The 24,633-nt window shown below is 39.9% G+C and overlaps 1 protein-coding gene across 4 annotated transcripts in view; it reads left to right on the top strand.

The window, feature by feature from the left end:
* HERC2 (HECT and RLD domain containing E3 ubiquitin protein ligase 2) overlaps window positions 1-24,633 on the top strand; it is a 129,662-nt gene that overhangs the window by 79,818 nt on the left and 25,211 nt on the right. For 3 of the 4 annotated variants that reach the window (XM_072994438.2, XM_072994437.2, XM_072994436.2), the window contains exons 51-71: window positions 11-119; window positions 3,640-3,779; window positions 4,208-4,398; window positions 5,125-5,230; window positions 5,367-5,458; window positions 6,766-6,941; window positions 8,637-8,748; window positions 10,079-10,160; window positions 10,560-10,703; window positions 13,878-13,968; window positions 14,310-14,487; window positions 15,035-15,116; window positions 15,196-15,367; window positions 17,056-17,200; window positions 18,214-18,439; window positions 18,798-18,969; window positions 20,040-20,226; window positions 20,822-20,962; window positions 21,584-21,775; window positions 22,425-22,578; window positions 23,406-23,513. In XM_072994438.2, coding sequence (XP_072850539.2) covers window positions 11-119; window positions 3,640-3,779; window positions 4,208-4,398; window positions 5,125-5,230; window positions 5,367-5,458; window positions 6,766-6,941; window positions 8,637-8,748; window positions 10,079-10,160; window positions 10,560-10,703; window positions 13,878-13,968; window positions 14,310-14,487; window positions 15,035-15,116; window positions 15,196-15,367; window positions 17,056-17,200; window positions 18,214-18,439; window positions 18,798-18,969; window positions 20,040-20,226; window positions 20,822-20,962; window positions 21,584-21,775; window positions 22,425-22,578; window positions 23,406-23,513 — 3,000 coding nt within the window. The remainder of the gene's footprint in view (window positions 1-10; window positions 120-3,639; window positions 3,780-4,207; window positions 4,399-5,124; window positions 5,231-5,366; window positions 5,459-6,765; window positions 6,942-8,636; window positions 8,749-10,078; window positions 10,161-10,559; window positions 10,704-13,877; window positions 13,969-14,309; window positions 14,488-15,034; window positions 15,117-15,195; window positions 15,368-17,055; window positions 17,201-18,213; window positions 18,440-18,797; window positions 18,970-20,039; window positions 20,227-20,821; window positions 20,963-21,583; window positions 21,776-22,424; window positions 22,579-23,405; window positions 23,514-24,633) is intronic. The other variant, XM_072994439.2, reaches the window with a different exon arrangement.

Genomic DNA, 24,633 nt, shown 5'->3' with positions numbered 1-24,633 from the left:
CCTGTTACAGCTTTTAGTGCCAATGGTAAGGACGTCATTGTTGACTTTCCTCAGCAATCTCACTGGACTGGACTGCTATCAGAAATGGAACTGGTTCCCAGCATTCATCCAGGGGTTACGTAAGTTTTTTAAAAAAATACTAATAATTTTTTGTGTTACATTCTTTTGCATTTTGTACCTTTTGCTGCATCATCAATCATCATCATCATCATCATCATCATCATCATCATCATCATCATCAAGTGGATGACAACAGGCTGCACATTTCTGATACTAAAAGATCATCAAAATGGCAATGAACCCAGTAATTATCGACCAATTACATGCCTTCCAACAATGTTCAAGCTCTTCACAGGAGTACTTGCAAGATCAATACATAATTTACTTAACTGGTAGCTCCTTATACCCAACTGAACAGAATGGGAACTTTAAAAATTCAGGAGGTGTGAAAGATCAGCTGCTTATTGATAAAATGATACTGAAGAATGCAAAAAGATGAAAAACAAATCTTAACATGGCCTGAATAGACTATAAAAAAGCATTTGATTCATTGTTACACAGCTGGATTAAAACATGCGTAAATTTTTTTGGGATTCGTAAAAACATCCAGCAGTTCCTCAGGAAAAACATGGAAAACTGGAAAAGCAACTTAATGGCCCATGGTGAAGAAATTGGGGAAGTTACTGTCAAAAGAGAAATATTTCAAGGGGATTCTTTGTCACCAGTGTAGTTTAACATTTTACTAATCTCCATGTCAATAATTTTAAATAAAACTGGATTGGGCTACCATATTTCACAACAATTGGAAAAATCATTCATCTCTTATACATGGATAACCTAAAACTATATGGAAAAAGTTCCACAGAGATAGAATCACTGCTAAACACAGTGCAAATATTTAGTGAAGATAGCCAAATGAAATGTGGAATTGACAAATGTGCACCTTTGTCTGTACACCATGGGAAGATCCAAAAACTAGATGGAATAGAGTTAAAAGTGACAATATTATAAAATCACTCTCAAGTGATGAAAATTATAAATATCTTGGAATACTATAAGCATGTTACAGTGGGGTCTCGACTTACAAATGGTTCAACTTACACACTTTTCGACTTACACACTTCTCCATCCGCAAAATTCCATTTCGACTTCCGAACGGAGAATCGACATACAAATCCCTGGGAGGCCTGGTCTACTGCCCGGGGAAGGCTTGGTAGACTGGGTCTCCAAGGGGAAGCAGCGGCAGCGGGGACCTCCGAGATGCCTTCCAGGGCTTCTCCGCCGCCATGGGAGGCATTTCGGAGCCCCCCCCACCGCTGATAGTGGCTCCGAAGAATTGTGTGGGTCAGGCATTCTGGCTTGTAAAGATTGGGCTAAGATGTGAGTTCCAAAATCCTGCTTGTCTGTGTTTTTGCAGAAGAACTGTGTGGGTCAGGCATTCTGGCTTGTAAAGACTGGGCTAAGGTGTGAGTTCCAGAATCCTGACTGTCTGTGTTTTTGCAGAAGAATTGTGTGGGTCAGGCATTCTGGCTTGCAAAGACTGGGCTAAGGTGTGAGTTCCAGAATCCTGCCTGTCTGTGTTTTTGCAGAAGAATTGTGTGGGTCAGGCATTCTGGCTTGCAAAGACTGGACTAAGGTGTGACTTCCAGACTCCTGTCTCTGTGTTAAACATGCTTTAAAATTGGCTTCGTTGAAAAAAAAGATTTCAAAAGTGCTTTTAAAACTGTTCCCTGCCTCCCCCCTCCTTTCCTGAACTTTTCTTGACCTAAGAAAAAAGAAAATATCCCCCTCTAGTGGTAGAAGGTGGAATAGCAGCTTCCCATTAGTTTCCCATTAGTTTCTATGGATGGAAAAGAGCAGATACGGATTAAATGGTTTTCAATGCATCCCTATGGGAAATGCAGATTCGACCTACAAACTTTTCGACTTACAAACTGCCTTCCAATACAGATTAAGTTTGTAAGTTGAGACCCCACTGTACATTGTGCACACAAACGTTAAAGAACTGCCAAAAATGGAATATATCAAAAGACTGCGGAAAATCTTAAAATCAAAGTTAAATGGTGGAAATAAAATCAAAGCCATAAACACATGGGCTGTTTCAGTGATTAGATACCCAGCTGGAATAATAGATTGGACTCAGAATGAATTACAGTGGGGTCTCTACTTAAGAACTTAATCCGTATTGGAAGGTGGTTCTCAAGTTGAACAGTTCTTATGTTGAATCTGCATTTCCCATAGGAATGCATTGAAAACCATTTAATCCGTATCTGCTCTTTCCCGTCCATAGAAACTACGTAGAAGAATTGGATCAAAAAACACGGAAACTAATGAACATGCATCACACACTTCATCAAAAAAGTGATGTGGACAGATTATAGTTACCACGCAAAATCATAGGCCCTGGATTAGTGCAAATACAGCAGGTAGTAGAGGAGGAAAAAAGAAGCCGAAATGATTATATCAGTACAAGCAGAGAAAAATTCCTTAAGGCAGTGAAAATGGAGAATATTTTGAAAACAACAGAAACAAAGGCTCAATATAAGAAACAACAATTTGAAAATAAATTAAACAGTTGGAAAAATAAACCACTACATGGACAACACCTTGGGAATATTGATGGGAAGTGTAATCATAATTCAGCTTGGGATGACTAAAACTGGGTACCCTTAAGAGAGAAGCCAAAGGCTTCATTTTTGCTACACAAGAACAAGCACTCCAAATCAGCGTGATGAAAGCCAAGATCCAAGGAATTAGTGCTAACAGCAAATGTCGGCTCTGCCAAGAAAAAGATGAAACTGTGTCACAACTCATATGTGAATATCCAAAGAGTGCACAAACAGATTACAAAGTTAGACATGATAGAGTGGCAAAATTAGTGCACTGATCATTATGCAAAAAATATAACTTGTCAGCCTCCAAAAATCCATGGGAACCTCAAGTAGAGAAGGTGTCAGAAAATGAGGACGTCAAGTTCTTGTGGGATTTCCGAATCCAAACTGATAGACATCTTGAACATAACACACCAGACATAGTAGTAATAGAACAAAGAAATGTCTGGATCATTGACATTGCAATTCCAGGGATGCCAGAGCTACCCTTTTGCTTACATAACAAAATTTGCTTGAATTTCCCCCCACAAACATGTCAGTTAGAATCCTCTGAAGAATAAAAAATTGTTATGTATTTGGCATTACAAATGGAATATTGTAAGTACAGTGATGCCTTGCATTACAGCGAAATTGCTGTAGAACGAAAACGTCGTAATGCGAAAATAAAAAGCCCACTGAAACGCATTGAAACCCCTTCAGTGTGTTCCAATGGGCTGGAAACTCACCGTGCAGCGAAGATCCTCCATAGGGCGGCCATTTTCGGTGGCTGTCTTGCGAGGAATCCATCCCAGAAAACAGCGGGGAGCCATTTTATTTACCTGGTGGCCATTTTGAAACCACCAATCAGCTGGAGGAAAATCGTCGTTTTGCGAAGAATCAGTTCCCGAAGCAGGGAACCGATCATCGCAAAGCGAAACAAGCCCATTCAGATCATCGTTTTGCGATCGCAAAAACATCATCGTAATGTGGGGCAATCGTAAAGCGGGGCATGACTGTAATACAGTGATTTTATTTTTCTTACATTTAGATGTGATGGCTGCCAAATGTTTCCCATCAATGGTCCGAGGTTTAAATGCAGAAACTGTGATGACTTTGATTTCTGTGAAACCTGTTTCAAAACCAGGAAGCACAACACAAGGCACACTTTTGGCAGAATAAATGAGCCAGGTATATTTTAATATAATTTAACAATATCTCAATTCTAAGATAATTTGGTTCCATTTAATTTTTGTAGACCATGTAGCAAGATGAACCCCTCCATGTGTTGTTGTGTTGCAACTCTCAGCATTCCTCACCATTATGTCTGTTAGCTAGGGATTCTTGGAGGGCTGCATCCCCTCCCTGGCTTGTGATAAATAAGATTTTAGTAATCCATTTTTCACAACTGTGGCAAATAACTTTTACCAGACCACCTGTTTCTCACCAACTTTTTCATTTCCTCATGCACAGAACAATAGAATAGCTACATGCGACTCAGAAGGTAAAGTGCTGCAGAGATGATCCAATGCTACACCATGGCCTTTAAGATATTGTAGTGCTGGATTTAAATATAAAGATTTTCAAAACTGAAGCAGTTAATTCTTTGCAATAAATAGGTCAGTCTCCTGTGTTTTGTGGTCGTGCTGGAAAGCAGCTGAAGAGGCGTCACAGCAGCCAGCGAGGAATGCTACTGGATGATTGGTCAAGAATTGTTAAAAACCTGAATGTATCATCATCTGTGAATCAGGCTTCACGTTTGATTGACGGAGGTGAACAGTGTTGGCAGTCTTCTGGTTCCCAAGGAAAGGCAAGTTTAAAAAATAGTTTGCAAACTTCCCTTTTTATATCACCTTCTGCTTATTACTGTTTGTTCGAAGTATATATGTAGCTGTAGATTTTTTTAAAATATAGTTTTTAAATATAGTTAAGCATTTGCATTTCTTGAATTAAACAAAGTAGGATCGCATCAATATATAATAGTACATTTTCAGAGCATTCAAGGTACTGTTTATTATATATAGTTGTTCTGTTAGTGAGAGTAATTGTTGTAATTAAGATTTGAACAGGGACTCAAAAGACTTGGGTTCTACAGAGTTTTTTCCAAAAATAAGACAGGGTCTTATATTATTTTTTTGCTGCAAAAAAAGCATTAGGGCGTATTTTCAGGGGATTTTTTTTCCATGTCCACCATCTACATTTATTCAGATACAGTCATGTAAACTTCTGGTTGCTGCACAATAGTGGAAGACAGGATTTCACTTAACTAGGGCTTATTTTGGGGATAGGGCTTGTATTACGAGCATCCTGAAAAATCATACTAGGGCTTATTTTCAGTTTAGGTCTTATTTTTGGGGAAACTTGGTATTCCCCACTGAGTCTTGAAGCTCAAAGCCTTGCCTCCTGATCCAAGGTTTATGTTGAGGTTAAACATGGAGGAGGAGAGCCATGGATACTGCCTTGAGCTCATTGGAGGAAAGTTGGGATATCAATAGAAGGAATGAATAGATAACTGAATGAAATCAAAATTTTCTAGCATTGGATACGTCTGGAGATTTTCCCTGATGTCCTTGTACACAGACTGAAAATGATAGTGGATCCGGCAGACAGCAGCTACATGCCTTCTTTGGTTGTGGTTTCAGGTATGGGACTTTCAGTGTTAAGGAAAAATTTTCCTCAATTTTAATTAAATATTTGTTTTATTTATCCACAGTATTATAGCACTGAAAAGTTCTGAAGTTTACATTTAAACATGTTTTTTCTAAAATTGTTCTACAGGTGGAAATTCTTTAAACAACCTCATAGAGTTGAAAACAATCAATATTAATCCTACAGATACAACAGTTCCTCTTCTTGGTGACTGCACAGAGGTAGGTGTTTGCAAATATTTGTCTTTTACCTAAAGAAGATATGTACTTTTCCGATTTTGTAGGAGTTTTCAATATGAATAGCTGTTTATCTAATGCAACTTAAAAAAAAATCAAATGAAGCATTTTTTCAGTCCTGCTTTGCATCTTCATGTTTGAATGCCTGGAATGTACAGGATCTAAAGGAGGTGCAAATAATTTATCCACAGAGTGTCCAAAATCTTGTTGCTTAGTTAATATGTGCAGTAGGCAAGGAGCGCACTTTCAATGGCTTCTACCTGGCAATTTATGAGTTCCTGCTGTGACTTACAACTGTTTGCTGATCCAGTGGGCTCATAAGCCCTTATGTATTTCAGCAGTGACTTATTAAATACCAGAGAGAAGCAACTGGATGTTGTGCTGTTTTCCTTCCACTTACATAACTAAGTACAGGATTTCTTTTTGTTTTTTTTTCCCTTTGAATTACTATTTTTTCAGTGTCATTAGGGATACCAGATTTTAAGAACTAACAGATTCAGGAGGGGTGTTCTGCTCACAAAAATAGCCTAAGTGAATTTGACAATAAACAGTAATTCTTTGTTAAATATAAAGAACAATGAGAAATAACTATTCATACAGTATTTTAAATACATTGAAAGGGGAAAAAAACCTGTTTAGATTTAAAGATTTCGGGTGATAAACGTTTCTGTCATGTGGTTGTGTATTCATCCATGTTAATTAAAACATAGTGTGATTTTTTTTCCTGTCTTCCACATAGTCAGCTATGCTGTGAAGGTTAGAAACTATGTAAGGGGTAAAGTTTTCTACAGGATTGGACAATTATCTTTGTCACTTCTCAATCCTCGCCCTAACTGCTTCTCTGTCTCACCCAGTTCTGTTGCCTCCACCCCTCCTGTCCTGTTATAGGCTTCTGCACTAGAGCTCTAAATTGACTGACTGTCCGCCACAATCTCTATTAGTAATCCTTGGCTAGTAATTTTGAGTGGGAAATGTATTCCCTAATTAGCTTCAAGGTCAAAATTGTTTTTTAAGCACCAGCTTGTTTTCATTAAAAAAAATTCTGTGCCTTTAGATTTCACAATACCAAAATGTTTTTTTTTACCTCTGAAAAATTTACTACTTGCTGTTCATGTGGGTTTTTTTTTCTTTGAATATGTGAAAGAGTGCAAAAGAGGAGAAAATGGGGTTGGCAAAAAAAGCTTTAGCTATAGAATCAAACTAAGCAGCCCAATCTTATGTTTCTTACTTTTCCTTTTATTGAATACACCAAGAACCAAAACTATAGGAACATAATCACTTCTATTTTCTAGTATCACAGATATATTGAGATTGCTATAAAGCAGTGTAGGAGTTCTGGAATAGATTGCAAAATACATGGTCTCAGCATATTGGGGCGTATCCGGGCAGAGGATGAAGACTTGGCTGCCGTTCCTTTTCTTGCTTCTGATAATGAAGAAGATGATGATGATAAAGCTAACACAGGGAGGTATGCATATGAAAACAATTCTTAAAATCCTGGCTCTAACTGTAATGCTTGGGTATGCTGCAAAAATTCACTGTTTTGTTGGGTCAACAAAGTCAGAATTCAAGATACTTTGTATGAAACATTCTCCATTTTATTTTCTCAACAGAATATGCTGAGTGCCTTTTATAAAAGCGTATCATAGTCTGTTTCATGTGAGTTTCTGAACTCACTGGAGTTATAGAATTAAAAGGGAAAGAAAAATAGGTAATAAGGAATGGGCTGGAAGGCATGCATGAAGAGGAAGGTGTTGTAGGACAGAATCAAAGACTATTTTGATTCATTCCTTCAAAAGCACAAGGATTACCGTGTTTCCCCGAAATTGAGACTGGGTCTTACATAAATTTTTGCTCCAAAAAAACCCATTAGAGCTTATCTTCAGGGGATGCTTTATTTTATTTTTTTCGTGTACAACAATCTACATTTATTCAAATACAGTCATGTAATCTATGCTATCTTCGGGTTGCTGCACAAGGCTGTAGGGCAGGGTTTCACTTCACTGGGGCTTATTTTTGGAGTAGGGTTTATATTACGAGCATCCTGAAAAATCATACTAGGGCTTATTTTCAGGTTAGGTCTTATTTTTGGGGAAACAGGTTCTACATCCCTTGAATTAGTTGTAATTACCTGAGTACCTCTTCTTTATGCATGTAAAAAGACAAGACAAAACAAAAGCCAAGCTCTTTATATGACCTCCCATATAAAGGTTCACAAGGATTATAGAATAGCCAAAGCCAGTCTCCTATACAGTTTTAGTTTGGATTCTTTGCTATAAAGTGGAAGATTTGCTGATATTTACTTATCCATTTTTTTGTTCTACCCACTTGTTTCTGGCTCCCTGAGTAGTCTTACTTTAGCCTTAGTTCTCACCTCTGCATTCCATTCAGAGGTAGAAGTTCTCTGACATCTGACTTTCCTGTATTCTATGCAGTGCTCACTGTTATTACAAGGCAGCTACAAGTATCTTTCCTAAATGATTATTTTATGACAAAAATATTATAGTTTTCAACTGATACTCACTTTTGCTTTCTCTACCGTGTTTTCCCCGAAAACAAGACCAGGTCCTATATTAATTTTTGCTCTCAAAAGCACATTATGGCTTATTTTCAGGGGATTCCCCCCCCCCCATGTACAACAATCTACATTTATTCAAACACAGTCATGTCATCTTCTGGTTGCTGCACAGTGGTGGAGGGTGGGGTTTCACTTCACTAGGGCTTATTTTGGGCTTATTTTACGAGCATCCTGAAAAATCATACTAGGGCTTATTTTCAGGTTAGGTCTTATTTTTGGGGAAATGGTAGTATTTTTTAATAAATAGATTTTTATGCTGGCAAATCTTATTTGGTCTTATTTTTTAGAATTTACACATCTCGTTGGTAGCCTGACATTTCTAAATAATTTGTACAGCTTGTACAAAGTAAAAGGAAGAACTAGATGGTCTGAAACTATATAACATGACTTTGGTCTTTTAGACCATCAGTCGAAGCATGTTTAAGTTCCAATATAATGAATTCTAGTTCCCTTCATAAGTCTGTCCCAGCATGCCTGTCATTCATGAAAAAAGGGGGAAATGTGGTGTAGGTATCATGAACATAGATCCTAGGAAAAGTCCCCATATAAGGTTTTCCAGGCTAACGCGTTCTTTTGCATATACAGCCTCATTAGAAAGAAGACTTCAGGCCTGGAGTCAGCAGCTACAATAAAAACCAAAGTTTTTGTTTGGGGGCTGAATGATAAAGACCAACTGGGAGGATTAAAAGGATCAAAGGTATTTGATTTTTTTAAAAGTATGACAATGATAAGTTCTTTGTCTTTAGAATAAGAGATGAGCATATGTTGGGAGCAAGGAGCACAGGTAATAGTGCGAGTTATGGTGACTGCTCACTTTGCTTGAGGATTTAGACTTCTGAACCCCCATCTTATGGTTGCAGTTGCAGTGAATTTTGCATCTCAGTAGCAGCTTCATTTGGGTGGAAACGATACCACCCCTGTTCAAAAATCTAATTATCTGCAAGGGTAAGGTCCAAGGCAGAGAAAATAGCAAACACAGTACTACATAGTGCAATAAATATGGATAGACGTCCACTGGCACCTCTCATTTAAAAACTGTAAAATTGGAACTTGTAGTGAGAACGTTCTTTTATTGGCATATCATTTCTACAGTGATTAGACAACAGTTGTCCTGAAGTGACTCTTGTGACTGTCTAGCTAAAAATAATTTGCACATGTCTGAACCAGAGAGAATATACCATTCCCCCAAACAATCCACTAAACCTAAATATATTGTCTGATGACAAGGAAATAAGTTTTTTTTTAACCTGGGAAAGACATAAAGGCAGCTTTTGATGAGACGCAGGAGCACTTGTTTTGTAAACGGAAAGCTTATGAATAAGAATATTCAAATAAGCATCACGCGATAATCAGAAGATTATGATTAAGATCCGGAAAAAGTATTTTAGGTGCAACAAAGAACTTGGGCGTAAGTGGCAGGATTGTTGATGTTTTCCCTGTGCCATATCACTGGGTGTTTTTAAAATCCCCATCTATGAAAAGTAGTTTGTCCTGTGGCTTTGGAGGCTGCTATTTGAAAAATGTGAACCCAGTGACTCAGTGATTTGAACTACAGAAGTACTTGTGTGGTTGTTAAACTCCTGATTAGTATGATGAATTTTGGAATTCTGTCAGAAAAACAGATATAGCAGGAATTTAGATGTTCTGTTCTGAGGCTATATGTTTCAAATTATTTTTTAAAAAATTTTGAATTAAGAAATAATAATAAAACCAAATGAAAAAATAGCATTACAAAGTAAAAAAAAAAAAAGCCAGGGAATCAGAGAGAATACTCTGCATTCTTGGTTTTGACTAATAGTGGCATTCAGAACTGAAAGCAAACTTGAGGCAAATTTTCATTGTTTATTGTCCAAGAAACCAGCCTATTTACAAATGTGTGTATTCTAGATTTTTTTAAAAAGTAAATCTATTCTAGCAGCTGTTAAGGGCATTTAATTTTTTTTAATTTTTTTTTTTTTTTGCTTTTTGCTAGCCACATGCTCTGAATTGATTTAATAAGTATATTTTGTCTCATTTACATTTTACAGATAAAGGTTCCTTCTTTTTCTGAGACTCTTTCTGCCTTGAATGTAGTGCAAGTAGCTGGTGGATCCAAAAGTCTTTTTGCAGGTAAGGAAGATTTTTTTTTTAATTGTGTAGGTTCACCAAAGTGTAAGAGGTTTTGTAAAGCACTGGTATAGCTCAGTGAGTTGGAACACCTGGCCAGAGTCAGGAGTTTGAATTCTCACTGTGCATCCCATGAGAGGGGCCAACTCAAGGTTAACCAGAGTGTGTGAGCCTGATGAACGCTCAGCGGCCTTAATAGCCTTCAACAAGCTGCACCGTCTCAGAGCCCCACCAGAAGGAGTGCTGATAAACTACCTCAGAGTAGTTTATAACCGGAAAGCTCTGGGAGGTTTGCTGTAAGTCAAGATTTAGTTGAAATGTTGCTAATAACTAAAGTGAAAAGTTATTTTTAGCTGTGTTCATTTCTCAGTAATGGAACTCCAAGTATATCCTGTGTTATAGTGACTGTGGAAGGTAAAGTGTATGCTTGTGGAGAAGCCACTAATGGAAGACTGGGATTAGGCCTGTCAAGTGGAACTGTACCTATTCCTCGGCAGATTACTGCTCTCAGTAATTACGTAGTCAAGAAAGTTGCTGTTCATTCAGGTATCAGTTTTGTACTTTTTTCAATATGTATATTAAGCCAAGCTGGGTATTTCTGTATTGTCTCCTTGTTTCTAGTCCATTTCATATAATCTTTAAAAAAATTCTCTTTTTCACTGAGAAGTATACAAGTTAGTTCTTGCTCCGTTTGTGCATAATACACTGAACAGGGTCATGGCTGTACAAAGATGGCGTACTGTATCTGATCTTGGAAACTAGCCTTTGTGGGCTACTCTCTCTGATCTAGTGTACTTAAATCAATTGACACTGTAGAAAACTGAGGAATGTCACATAATTGTCAACATAGTTTCAAGGGGACTTGAACGGACCTCTTATCTGAGAAGACTTAGAGCTCATGGAGACTCCATGCAGGAGATCTCTTGTACCATCTCCAGTTAAAGTGGTTTCTTTGGGAGCTGTCCTTCATGTCCTTCAGACTACGCTATCCAACAGCCTAACTTGGTAAGGTAAAGGTAAAGGTTCCCTTTGACAATTTGTCCAGTCGTGTCTGACTCTAGGGGGTGGTGCTCATCTCCGTTTCCAACCCATAGAGCTAGCGTTTGTCCGAAGACAATCTTGCGTGGTCATGTGGCCAGCGCGACTAGACACGGCACGCCATTACCTTCCCACCGTGGTGGTACCTATTTACCGTATTTTTCGCTCCATAAGACGCACCTCTCCATAAGACGCACCAAATTTTTAGGAGAAGAAAACAGGGAAAAAAATCTGTTTTCTTCTCCTAAAAATTGGTGAGCCTTATGGAGAGGTCTGTCTTATGGAACACAACCTAGGACCCTTTGGAGGCTCACCCAGACCCCCTGAAGGCCAGAGGGGGCAAAATCGCCACCTTCTGGGCTCTTTTAAGGCTTGGGAAGCTTCAAAAGAGCCCCAGAAGGTGGCGATTTTGCCTCCCCCGGACCCGTGGGGGGCTGGGGGTAGCATGGCAAGGGTCCGAGGGGGCCTTCCAGACCCTTGCCATGCTACCCCCCCACGGGGCCAGCATGGGCGAAATAGCGACCTTCCAGGACCTTTTGAGAAGCTTTCTAGCCTCTCAAAAGGTCCTGGGAGCTGGCGATTTTGCCTGCGCTGGCCCCGTGGGGGGGTAGCGTGGCAAGAGTCTGAGGGGGCCTTCCAGACCCTTGCCACGCTACTCCCACCCCCACCCCCACAGGGCCAGCATGGGCGAAATAGCAACCTTCCAGGACCTTTGGAGAAGCTTTCCAGCCTCTAAAAAGGTCCTGGGAGCTGGCGATTTCGCCAGGGCTGGCCCCGTGGGGGGGGGTGGGGGCAGCCTGGCAAGGGTCCTGGGAGGCTCCCTTGGACCCTTGCCACGCTACCCCCACCCCCCCACGGGGCCAGGGGGGGTAAAATTGCCAGCTTCTGGGAGTGTTTGGAGGCTCCCCAAGCCTCCAAACACTCCCAGAACCTGGCGATTTCGCCAGGGCTGGCCCCGTGGGGAGGTGGGGGCAGCCTGGCAAGGGTCCTGGGAGGCTCCCTTGGACCCTTGCCACGCTACCCCCACCCCCCCACGGGGCCAGGGGGGGTAAAATCGCCAGCTTCTGGGAGTGTTTTGAGGCTTGGGAAGCCTCAAAACACTCCCAGAAACTGGCGATTTTGCCGGTGGGAGGAGTGTCGCAAGGGTCTGAGTGAGCTTCCAGGACCCTTGCAACGTTCCCCCCACCTGGAAGCTGGCAATTTCGCCTGCGCTGGCCCCGTGGGGGGGGGGTGGAGCATCGCAAGGGTCCTGGAAGGCTCCCTCGGACCCTTGCGACGCTCCCCCCCACGGGGCCAGTGGGGGCGAAGTCACCACCTTCGCACCATAAGATGCACAGACTTTCTACCCCCCTTTTGGAGGGGAAAAAGTCCGTCTTATGGTGCAAAAAATACGGTATCTATTAGCATTTTTGCATTTTACATGTTTTTGAACCACTAGGTTGGCGGAAGCTGGGACAAGCGATGGGGGATTTGATCTTACAACTGCAGGTCTTTTGACCTTGCAGCACAGAGGTTTCTGGGGTTTAACCCGCAGCGGCAAAGGGCATCATATCCACATTCCTCCTGTAGTTTACACGTTTGTTTGTTTGTTTATTTATTTATACCCCACCTATCTAGTTGAATGACCACTCTAGGCGGCTTAAACCAAGGAATCAGTCACTGTATATATTTTTTCCACTTGTTATAGCTTTGGTTCTTTTGTGACTGAAGCAATTTGCTTTAGTTCTGGATTAAGCTACTAAAAAATTCATTAACCAGTGTAACACATCAAATTGACTGAAATGGATAGAACATAAATATTCATATTTTGATATTGATTGTAAAGTGAAATGCAGCAGGCTACTATGAGCACTGAGTACTATCTAGTAGTGATTCGTATAAATGTAAACAGTGACAACAGCAAGAAAACAATAACCTTAGAATCTCAGAATCATAGAATAATTGAGTTGGAAGGAGCCTACAAGGCCATTGAGTCCATCCCCCTGCTCATTGCAGGAATCCAGATCAAAGCAGATCAGACAGATGGTTGTTGAATGCCTCCAGCATTAATTTGGGTAATATCAGGTTTCTTTGATTTTCCTACTTCAGGAGACTATTATTTTCTGCACTGTGCAAGATCCTGCATGCAATCTGTTTTAATAAGTCTAAAATCTTTCAAGACATTTGCACACAGGATGGGAAGCCCTGGTCAAGTCAAGATTCCCAGGTGCCCATATACAAAGGTGTCACACATGTTTAATGAATTTGCTGTGTGGGAAACAAACAACTTCTGTTTGCCTGTGTACATCCTCCTTTTTGAAATTTCCAGGGGTCAAAAAATTGGTCAAGTGCATAATGCATAAAAATTTGGTTTAGTTTGAGCCAGTATAACCTTTTTTTATTTCCTAATTCTCTGAACTGAATATAATGTTTCTGTGTTAGTCTGGAAACTTCCAAACAATTGTTGAGGTTCTGTTCTCCTCTGAGAAAAAACAAATGTACTGCTTGGGTTTTGGTTAGGTGGAAACCTACCTTTAAGCAACATTAAAATACTGCAGATGGCAGGTTCTCATGGTTATGAGGGCAGGGAATGTCCTGGCACCAAGTTAGATGTTCAGAGAAGTTTCTTAGTGCTGTTTAGATTGGGGTTTTTTTAACGTTGGTTCTGCCTTGTACACTTTTTCATACTCTTATCCATTCCAGGTGGCCGCCATGCTATGGCTTTAACTGTTGATGGGAAGGTGTTCTCCTGGGGTGAAGGAGACGACGGGAAACTTGGACATTTCAGTAGAATGTAAGCATGTCACTTTTGCTTCGGTTCTGGATTTTTGCCAGACATTGTTTCAGTTGGCTCGTCATATTTATGTATGAAGAGAATTGTCAGATCAAGCTGCAAGAAGTTGGTAGTTGGTATAAAATATGCACAATACAGAGTTAATAGTGGGAGATGCAATTTGTTATTCTTGAGTTACCTAAAATAACATTTTTATTAGGTTCAGTCAGTAGAGAATTTAAGTTATATTTTTCTCAAGGCATTGCGCCACTTTTCAAGGGGTTGCTTGCTTTTTTTTTTAAGTAAATAGTCATGGAACAGAAATATTTCATTTAGGGATCCATGTTTTCTTCTGTTTCCAGGAACTGTGATAAGCCAAGATTGATTGAAGCACTGAAAACAAAACGTATCCGTGACATTGCTTGTGGCAGTTCTCATAGTGCTGCCATCACCTCCAGTGGTGAATTGTATACATGGGGGCTTGGTGAATATGGCCGGCTGGGACATGGAGATAATACTACACAACTTAAACCAAAGATGGTAACGTTTGTATACATTACCACTATGTATAAAGGTCACATAGTTTAAGGTCACATAGTTGCTGAAGGATGATAGAAGTTAGCAGCATAGCCAAAATGCCCTTGTACAAGAGGTGACAGAGGGGTGGCTTTTTCAAATAATGGTCTGTATCTCAGGCTCTCCACATACAGTGGGGTTAAGGATGTGTGTGTGTGTGTGTGTGTGAGAACAGTGTACTGTTCTTCAAACATGTTACTCAGATTAATTGGATCAAAAAAAATAGCGTTGTCATTTCTCAGTAGACATCTGCTTAGGGTGACCCTGATTCATAAACCAAAGTGCCTGGTTAGCATTCCTTCTTTTTCCTTTTCAACCGCTGTTCTTGAGAGCTGAAATAAGGGTTATGTGCATCTTTTGGTAGCCTCAGTATCACTTTTTTTGTTGAACTTCCTCATTGTGACAAATTGACTTCTGAGCTAAAAAGTTCAGAGACAACATCTTTTAAATGAACACATTTTATTAAGCTTGACATTGATGAAACTCAGGCCATATCTTCTATGTCTTCCAGGTTAAAGTGCTCCTTGGCCATAGGGTCATTCAAGTGGCTTGCGGAAGCAGAGACGCTCAGACTCTGGCTTTAACAGATGAAGGTAAGGAGTGTTCTTCTCAAAGTAACATTTAAAGCTTTACGGTGGTTACAGTCTTTCATGCAAGTCTTTTTTTCCCTAGGGCTAGTGTTTTCCTGGGGAGATGGCGACTTTGGCAAACTGGGCCGAGGTGGAAGTGAAGGATGCAACATTCCTCAGAACATTGAAAGGCTGAATGGCCAGGGTGTCTGCCAGATTGAGTGTGGAGCTCAGTTCTCTTTGGCTCTCACAAAATCTGGGGTGGTATGGACCTGGTATGTCGTGTTTAATTAATTGTAAACATTTGCTAGGATCAGCCAAGTTGGAAGGAGGGCTGGATGTTCATGTTGCTTGACAGAACTGATTAAAATTGCAGCCACAGAGGGTCAGAAATAACAGCAGCTGCATCTGGTTAGGTTAACTGTCCCAATCTTCTTGCATCTATCCAAATGGCACAAGGTCTAGAGGCCATCTGGCCCAGGTTAAGAAATCAGCATAGACATTATCAGTTGCATGCCGAGTCACACAACTCAGTGTGCAACAAGTAATGCCTATTGTTGACTTCTTTACATTGTTTGCCTCTGGAAATTATATTGTGTTATGCCAGCATAATTAGGCAAGAGGTATTAGCCAGTCTGTTCTGTGCAAAAATAAAGGTTATGTTTAATGCCTGAAGTTTCACTAGCTTTATTGATTTTTCTAGTCTCCTTTCTAAAAAATCATAAAGTTTGTATTTCAGTTTTAAACTATTTTGAAGTAGAATAAATAAATAACAATTTCATAACTGAACAAATGATTTGTTGTACTTCAAAACTGCTTCTTTCCAGAGCTCCATAAATATAGGAAGGAATCTACAGCTGGAATCACCAGCTTAGACCACTTTAAAAAAAGGATCAGACAAAATTCAGCAGTTAATGATGGCTATGTTTGTTACCTCCAGTATTGAGGGCAGTGTATATTTGTCTATCAAATACTAGGGAAGGTGAACATGAGGCTGCTGCTGTTTTTATGTCCTGCTTGTGGGGTTCCGAAGAGGCTTCTGAGTGGTCATTTTTTGATCAGAATGCTGAACTAGAGAGTCCTTTGGTCTGATCTAGTGGGGCTCTTTGTGTGTTGTAGTCATTCACTTTGTAGTACATTGCTACATCAGCTTTACATTGGAAAACAGGAAATTTTTCTGCTTATATACTGCCCCATAACACTTAAAGCACTCTCTGGACAGTTTATAATTTAATTATGCAGGGTATACATTGCCCCATGCCCTCAGTGAGCTGAGTACTCAGTTTACTGACCTCAGAAGGATGGAAGGCTGAGTCAACTTTGAGCTGGCTACCTGAGCCTGGGATTGAACGCAGGTCACAATCAGAGTCTTCATTGCAGTGCTGCAGTTTAATCACTGTGCCATGAAGCTCCTCATCTTTGTTTAGCCTGCTCAATTCAAAATGAATCTACATGGATTTTTTTTTTTTAAGAAAATCTGTAAATTAAGGATCAGGAGCACCTAGGCCAAATCGAGGTCTGGGTGTAGAAGGATGATGTTTGAACGTACTCTCCTTCTGTGGCTGACTAATATGTAAGGAGGTGTACCTCTCTCCTTTTTCTCATTTCCTTTAATGCAGTGCGGGGGAGATGACAAGGATTAGCAGAGGTGAGGTCTGGGGAGGGAGAGAAAATTGCTCTGTACAGCAGTGGTCACCAACCTTGGGCCTCCAGATGTTCTTGGACTACAACTCCCAGAAGCCCTCAGCACCACCTCTGCTAGCCAGGATTTCTGGGAGTTGAAGTCCAAGAACATTTGGAGGCCCAAGGTTGGGGACCACTGCTGTACAGTGTATGGAAGAATCACCATATCCAGCTGTTTGGCACTCCAGTGCAAGAAAAAATCATTCGTACTGTGTCAGGTTGTTTGTTCCAAATGGTCAGACCAGAGTTCTGAATTCACAATAACATGTTTTGTCTTCAGGGGTAAAGGAGACTATTTTAGGCTAGGACATGGTACGGATGTTCATGTGCGGAAACCCCAAGTCGTAGAAGGTCTGAGAGGGAAGAAGATTGTGCATGTTGCCGTAGGGGCACTCCATTGCCTAGCAGTCACTGACACAGGGCAGGTAAGAAAAATTTATTACAATGGTGCCTCGACTTACAAAAGTCCCGACACATAACCATTTCGAGTTACAACCAGCTCCGGCCACAAAATGTTGCTTCTACTTGCGACCGGCCAGAATGGATTAATTGCATTTCAGTGCATTCCTATGGGAAGTGGTGCTTCGACTTATGACCATTTCAAATTATGACCGGAGGTCCAGAACCAGTTAAGTTCGTAAGTCGAGGCACCACTGTACCTTGCTCTGAAGACCATCACCCAGGAGTAAGACTCACTATAATAATAGGATTCAGTTCCCATGACTTATTCAAGACTAAATGTTGAGCTCCTACTAATCAGTAGCACCAAACATAGCAATGATCCCCTTAAAACCCTAGTCAGAATTAACTATTTTTCCTTTTTGATGTTAGTGACATATATGAACTTCCTAATGGCAGTATAGGGCATTTTCCAACATAGTCTTATTCTTTTCTTAGGTAAAATGTACAGGAAATCATTCCTTCCTTACATTTCAAAAATTTTACTATATTGGCCATTATCCTAAGTGAGACTATTAAGTCCCATTAATTATATGGATATAAGAGGTAGGGGAGAATTAAAAATAGGATTTAGCACATTTTAGATTATTTTTATTTAGTTTGATGAAATAGAAAATGAACCAAAGGCCGTTGTGCAATTGATTAGTTTTAGTTCATATAGATGGACATGGAAAAATTGTAACTTGTTTATTGAATGATACTCCTTCCTGTACTGCATGTTCGGCATTGAATTAAAACATAGAAAGCTTACACATTTAAAATATTGATGCTGCAATCTGAAAAAATTGTTTATCTTAGTAATTTGAGCAAGGAAAATTAATTAATTTCAGTGGGACACATAAGTACATAATTTGGTTCAGAGCAAGATTCTACATGTGTTATTGCTTGGGTAGTACGTTGTCTCAGTTATTTTGAGTTTGATATATATGAGAAACTGACCGAGATGACTGGTGTCCATAATTATTTGATTTATTGACAGGTTTATGCTTGGGGTGATAACGATCATGGTCAACAAGGTAATGGGACCACTACAGTCAACAGGAAGCCCACCCTGGTGCAGGGTTTAGAGGGACAGAAAATCACTCGGGTTGCCTGCGGATCTTCCCATAGTGTGGCTTGGACAACAATGGATGTAGCCACACCATCTGTACATGAACCAGTTCTTTTTCAAACCGCAAGAGACCCTTTAGGTGCATCCTATTTAGGTAATGTTAGACTGATGTTTCTTTCTTTTAAAACATACATAAGTAGTAGTAGAAGTTGAGCAAAGAAATTGCTGTGTTTGAGGAAAGAAAAGGGTCTTAGATAATGAGAGGCAATCAAAGGAGGAGGAGAAAAAGAAGAGCCTACCTGAAGAGGGGATAGAAGAAGGAGGGAATTATGAATAGAGAATGAAGGAGCAAATATTTTGATGTGTGTTTCTATCTAGTGTGTACCTGTGTATTGCTATTTGGTACAAATAGGTTGTGAGCTAAACTTGGTGTGCAATTGGGATTGTTCTTTTTTGTCACTGAGAATTTTGTGTATAAATTCCTTCTAATGGAGAACCTTTCATACTTGTAGGCGTCCCATCAGATGCCGATTCTTCTGCTGTTAATAATAAAATCAGTGGTGCAAACAACTCCAAACCTAGCCGGCCTTCACTTGCCAAGATCCTCTTGTCACTAGATGGCAACCTTGCCAAACAGCAAGCCTTATCTCATATCTTGACGGCTTTACAGATCATGTATGCCAGGTGAGCCTATGCTTAAAGCTGTGTGATTAAATGTTGTTTCTTTTACTATCAGCATTGTTTTGAGTATTGGAATCAGTTTTTGTTAGAGTCACGAAATGAGAAGGCTGATAGTTTATGTAGTCACAAGTAATTAGGATAGCAAATAGTCTTAGAGAAGTTAAAGAAGTCAGCCATACACAGGGATGTCTGCCAGCAGTGCTCCTGATGGGCGACTAGTAGAAGAGGCAGAATAAGCCTGAATGAATTCTACCCTGCCCCCAGGAGGACTGTGTTTATTAACTTTACAAGCTCACAGGACAGTTGACAGTATACATATAGTTGACAGAGTTCATATAGGATAATGCTTACGTAATGCCATTATGATTGGGTCAAGGAAAGGCCTTTGAAACTAGCTCCCTATCACCTATGAGAAAGAGGAAGGATAGGAAGCCACACCTCCTCTCCCAGGAGAGTTTGCCCTACTACTGTAGAATCAGCCAACAGCTTAGCAACTTTGGGGAGGGGCATTCCCCCACAAGTTTTCTTGACACTGTTGGTGCAGAAGAAAATAATTTCACCAATAAAACCACATAAATATGTAATCTAGAATTATTTTGGAAGTCTTTTGGAGCCTTCTTATTGGATACATTTTGTCTGCAATGTATTTGCATTACAATCCACTCACCACTGCCAAACCATTGTAGATCAGTGGGTGGATTCATTAGCCCATACTTTGTTTATGGTGTCAGAACGCTTATTAACAGGACAGGTGTCAGCTTTTCTTTTTAAACAACACATTTGAAACCGTGCAACTCTGGACAAAGCAGGTCAAACAAAGATGTGCTCACTAATTTAAGCTACTGCTTTATTGTTTGAAGCCATTTTATTGCCTTCATGCTTTGGAGGTGATCTGTTTTGGTTATTGTATTTTTACAAGTTTGTATTCTTCTGTTGTAGCATCTCTTGGGAATGCTTGGATTATAATGGTTCATTGTGAATTTTAGTACTGGATAAACTGTAATGTTTCTCTAAAATGTAATTAACAAAGCAAGTGATATGACAATATGCTGAATATTTTATTTTTTGTTTAGGGATGCTGTGGTTGGAGCATTAATGCCTGCAAGCATGATTGCACCGGTGGAATGTTTGTCTTCATCTCCTGCACCACCTCCAGATCTTGCTTCTGCTGGGAGTGGTCCTAGTGGGGAAGAAAACGTGCTTGTGATAGATGTAGAGGAGAGAGTGAGTCCAACACCTTGGCAAGATAGGAGAGTTGAGGTAGATCATTTTCCAGATCAGAGCGTTAGCCAGATACCTCTACAGTGTGGGCTATATCACTGATGTGTTTCTAGAAGAAGTTCAGTAGTAAACCGTTCTTTAGCTTCACATCACAGATGTGACATTTTATTTTATTTTATTTTGTATCAATTTGTTTGCAATTCATGCGGGAACCTTAAAAATAATTGTCTGAGATGATCGCACAATAGCTGACAAAATAAGCAGCTGATCCTTCTAAGTGACTACGTCAGCCCTAAAATTGATATTTTTGAATTTCTGCATATTAAGATTTCATTTTAAATACCTTTCTCAGCATTTATCTTATAGCAGGACACCAGGGAAGAATTCTGGTATAAAACTACTGTTGGAAAAAACAACAACCCGACAGTCCCCCCCACTGCCCCTCCCAAAAGTTCAGCTTGCATTTTGATTGGTAACTTCTTTCTCAGTGATGACTTTTTTGAGTATTAAAAATAGATGAGTCCTGAAGTGTTTTCTCTAGATATGGCTGCCAAATATTTATTTATTTTTCTTCGGTTTTTCATAATCCGGCATGTGCTCTGCTTATTACATTCCCATTGTTATGTTTGACTAGGTGGCTTCTACAGAAGATGCCGTGACCCCCTCTGCTGTGACTCCCTCTGCATCTGCAGCCTCGTCTCGTCCTTTCATTCCCGTCACAGATGATCCTGGAGCAGCCAGTATAATAGCAGAGACCATGACCAAAACCAAAGAAGTACTGTTCCTCTTATCTCCTGATACATAGTGGTTATATAGTTGAGAGAAATGAATGTGCTATTTAAGGTGTTTTATCCAGAATTTGTAACAGGAAGCACCATGTACAAATTTGGTTGCAAGGTGACCAGATGCTGTAGATAGAATGTCTTAATCCATTAGAACAAAGTAGCTACCTACCTCATTATGGAAATGTTCATTCATTTATTCAGCTAGGGAAGTATCTTAGATATAAATGTATCTTAGAATGATTGCCACTATAAAGAATGGCCTTAATCCTGTCAGGAGTGCCACTACTGGTGACATAATGGCTGCTACACTGGCAAAGCTACGCAACGGGATCATGGCTAATGTAGCCTTGTTGCTGTTTATTATCTATTATGAATCCCTGAACTTGTCACTTGAAAGAACTGTGTTGTTTTCTTTGTATTTTTAAATGCCAGTGGTAGAGGCTTAGCAAGTAGACTGAAAATGAGCTTGATAGTTTGTATGTCCATAAAATCCAGCAATGTAGATACAACACGTTATTTGTGCTTTTCTGACATACGCTATACTGAGATTCATTTGTTGTAGTGTTTTCCTTGCCCTATTTCCTACATGCATCTTCCATTTTATTTTGAAGGATGTGGAAAGCCAAAGTAAAGTCTCTGGCCCAGAACCCCAGTACTTGGATGAGTTCACTGGCCTCTTGGTACCAGATGACACTCGGGTCATGGTTGACCTGCTGAAGCTGGCTGTGTCCAGTCGTGCTGGAGAGAAGGGGAAGGAGGTTCTTTCAGCTGTGCTGTCCGGCATGGGCACAGCTTATCCTCAGGTTGGTGAAAGTGACCTAAGTCTGCGATACACTGGCTGTCCTCTGATGGTTTCCAAATACTGGAATTTCTGACATTTAAATTCCTGCTGAAAGGTTAAGAGTTTTCTGTAGACACGGAAACATTTTGGTGCTCACATTAGGGTTTGGGGGAAAAAAATCCTTGTTTGGACTCCTGTCTCTCAGAAACCTCCAATCAGCATGACGGTTGGGAGTTGTAATCTAAAAAGGAAATGTTTCTTGACTGTGGCAGATATACATGAACATGCATGTGCATCTGTGCACATAAACACAGAGATATTATTAAAGATATCAAAAAAATGACCTTGGCAAGGTTGCGGTATGAAAAATACTAGTTTCATGTCTCCTCAATGTTCTGTGGAGAAACCTTCAGTTGATTCCATTCATTTTATCCCTAGGTGGTGTTCCCAGTCATGGGAAGACTTTCAAGGATGCTTAGCCAAGCACATGCTTTTGTGCTGCATGTCCTCCAAGGATTCCATTTGTATAAGGACGCTCAGGATTGGGCTCCTGCACACTTTCAAGCAGCCTGTGTTTTTGCAACCATATGAAGAAGGCTGTTATAAAATTCACTAATATATTGACTAATCTATGGCAGGAATAGTGAATCACAACCAGTTTGTATTTCCAGGTTGCTGATATGCTGCTGGAGTTGTGTGTTACAGAATTGGAAGATGTGGCAACTGATTCACAGAGTGGTCGTTTGTCTTCACAACCTGTGGTGGTTGAAAGTAGTCATCCATATACTGACGATACTTCCACCAGTGGAACTGTTAAAATACCAGGTGCTGAATGTACACTGAAAGAGTAACACTCATACGTCTACTGTAAATTGTAGTGTGAATGTATACATGCCTTCAGTTTAGGAGATAGAAAGTACACGTGATTCAGTTGCACAAGCTGCTTAGCTTCTTTGATGAATATTGGCAAGAAGATGGCAGGTGAATTTTGATGAACGTCATCTTAGGATTGCTTGATCATCTTTCAGCATGTAATTGTAATGGTCAGGATAGTAACAAGGCAATAATTATTCACAGTTTTATCAGTGTTTATGCAGTCTAGTAGTTCTTATTTGTGTTATTTATTATTACATAACTGAGGGGTTCAGAGGAGGAGCTGTGTCCTTGTTGTTTGTCAGTGGCCAGAATTCTATTGGTTTTGATGTAAGATCTGTGCACTTCCCTGCATTCTAATAGGAAAGGTGCCAGGGTGTTTCTCAGTCATATATCTGGCCCTGTATCCAGATGTGCCTTGGCACACTGTCATTTGGCCACAAATTAGTTGTGGCAAGTTATACAAAGCTTACATGAATACCAAGAGGATTACAACCAGCATCATTTAAAATTTCTTGGTTTAATGAAAACATATCTCTTTTTGATTACTCAAGAGTTCACAAAACACCCTTTAAACTTCTAGATTAGGCCTGCACTTCTAAAGCAAGCATGACCTATTAATATTTAACTGGATTTCCGATATTCATCCTGCAGGGTTTTAAATTATGCTGCCAGGAAGGACAAAGAAATCCTATCAAACACAAAAATTGAGCTAAATATAAACAATATGGTGCTTTTCTGTAAGTTTTAAAAATGTTCTGCTTTTTTTCAATATGCAGGTGCTGAAGGACTTAGAGTCGAATTTGACCGCCAGTGTTCTACAGAGCGACGCCATGATCCACTCACTGTCATGGATGGGGTCAACAGAATAGTTTCTGTCAGATCAGGTAGTGATACAAAATATCAGATGGTTTCTTTCTATGTCTATTTTTATTAGCTTGTTCATGAATTATCAGCAGGGTGATTTGCTGATAGGAGTAATAGACGCCGAGAGAGGCCCGGAAGGAAAAAACAAGAAACCGGGCCTTCTTGGCGGTGGCTCCTCGGCTGTGGAACACCCTTCCAACAGAAATTCGTCTGGCACCCTCGCTGGGTGTTTTTAAAAGCCAGTTAAAAACTTGGTTATTCAAGCAGGCCTTCCCTCCAGTCAATTAAGTCTTTCTCCTTTTTTCTTTTCTTTCCTATTCCATCTTGGTAATCCTCTCTTTAAATTAATTGTTTTAAATTGAAATTGTAATTGTAATTTTATGATTTTATATATTTTTATACTGTTCTGTTTTATTTTGTAGGCTGCCCTGAGTAGACATGGTCTAGAGGGGCGGGGTAAAAATCAAATAAATAAATAAAATAAATAAATAATAGTCTGGAAAACATATACAGTGGTGCCTCGCATAGCGAGCGCTCTGTATAGCAATGAAATCGCTTTGCTATGGACTTTTTGCTATCGCAAGAGCGATCGCTTTGCGATGGCCCCTATGGGGAAATTTTGCTTTGCGATGATTGCTTCCCTGCGATCATCGCAAAGCCCCCATTTTTGGCCAGCTGATCGGCGGTTCCAAAATGGCCGCTGGGTAAACAAAATGGCCACCCGCTGTTTTGCCTTGCTTTAGAGGCACTGAAAATGGCCGCTGCAATGGAGGATTTTCGCATAAGGTTAGTTTTTAAGCCCATAGGAATGCATTAAACATGTTTTAATGCGTTTCTATGGGCTTTTTAAAAACGCTTAGTGATGAAATCGCTTAGGAGCGATTTTTGCTGCACTGATTAACATCACTAAGCAAGGCACCACTGTATAACAGATATCATTGTAGAACAGTAACCATGACATTTAACCTGCAAAACATTTGATAGATTGGAAGTGATGAAATTACACAGTTTCCTGTTACTCCCTCATCCTAAATGGAAACATATGGGATATATTACTGTTTTATTAATCCTTCTGGTTTGTATAAATTGGTCTTGTTTTATTACTTACAGTTTTTGTCTGCCTCTTCATATTTGGCATGC

The sequence above is a fragment of the Pogona vitticeps genome, chromosome 3 (genome assembly GCF_051106095.1).
Source record: "Pogona vitticeps strain Pit_001003342236 chromosome 3, PviZW2.1, whole genome shotgun sequence".
NCBI lineage: Eukaryota > Metazoa > Chordata > Lepidosauria > Squamata > Agamidae > Pogona > Pogona vitticeps.
This window is presented reverse-complemented; position numbering and strand designations above follow the sequence as displayed.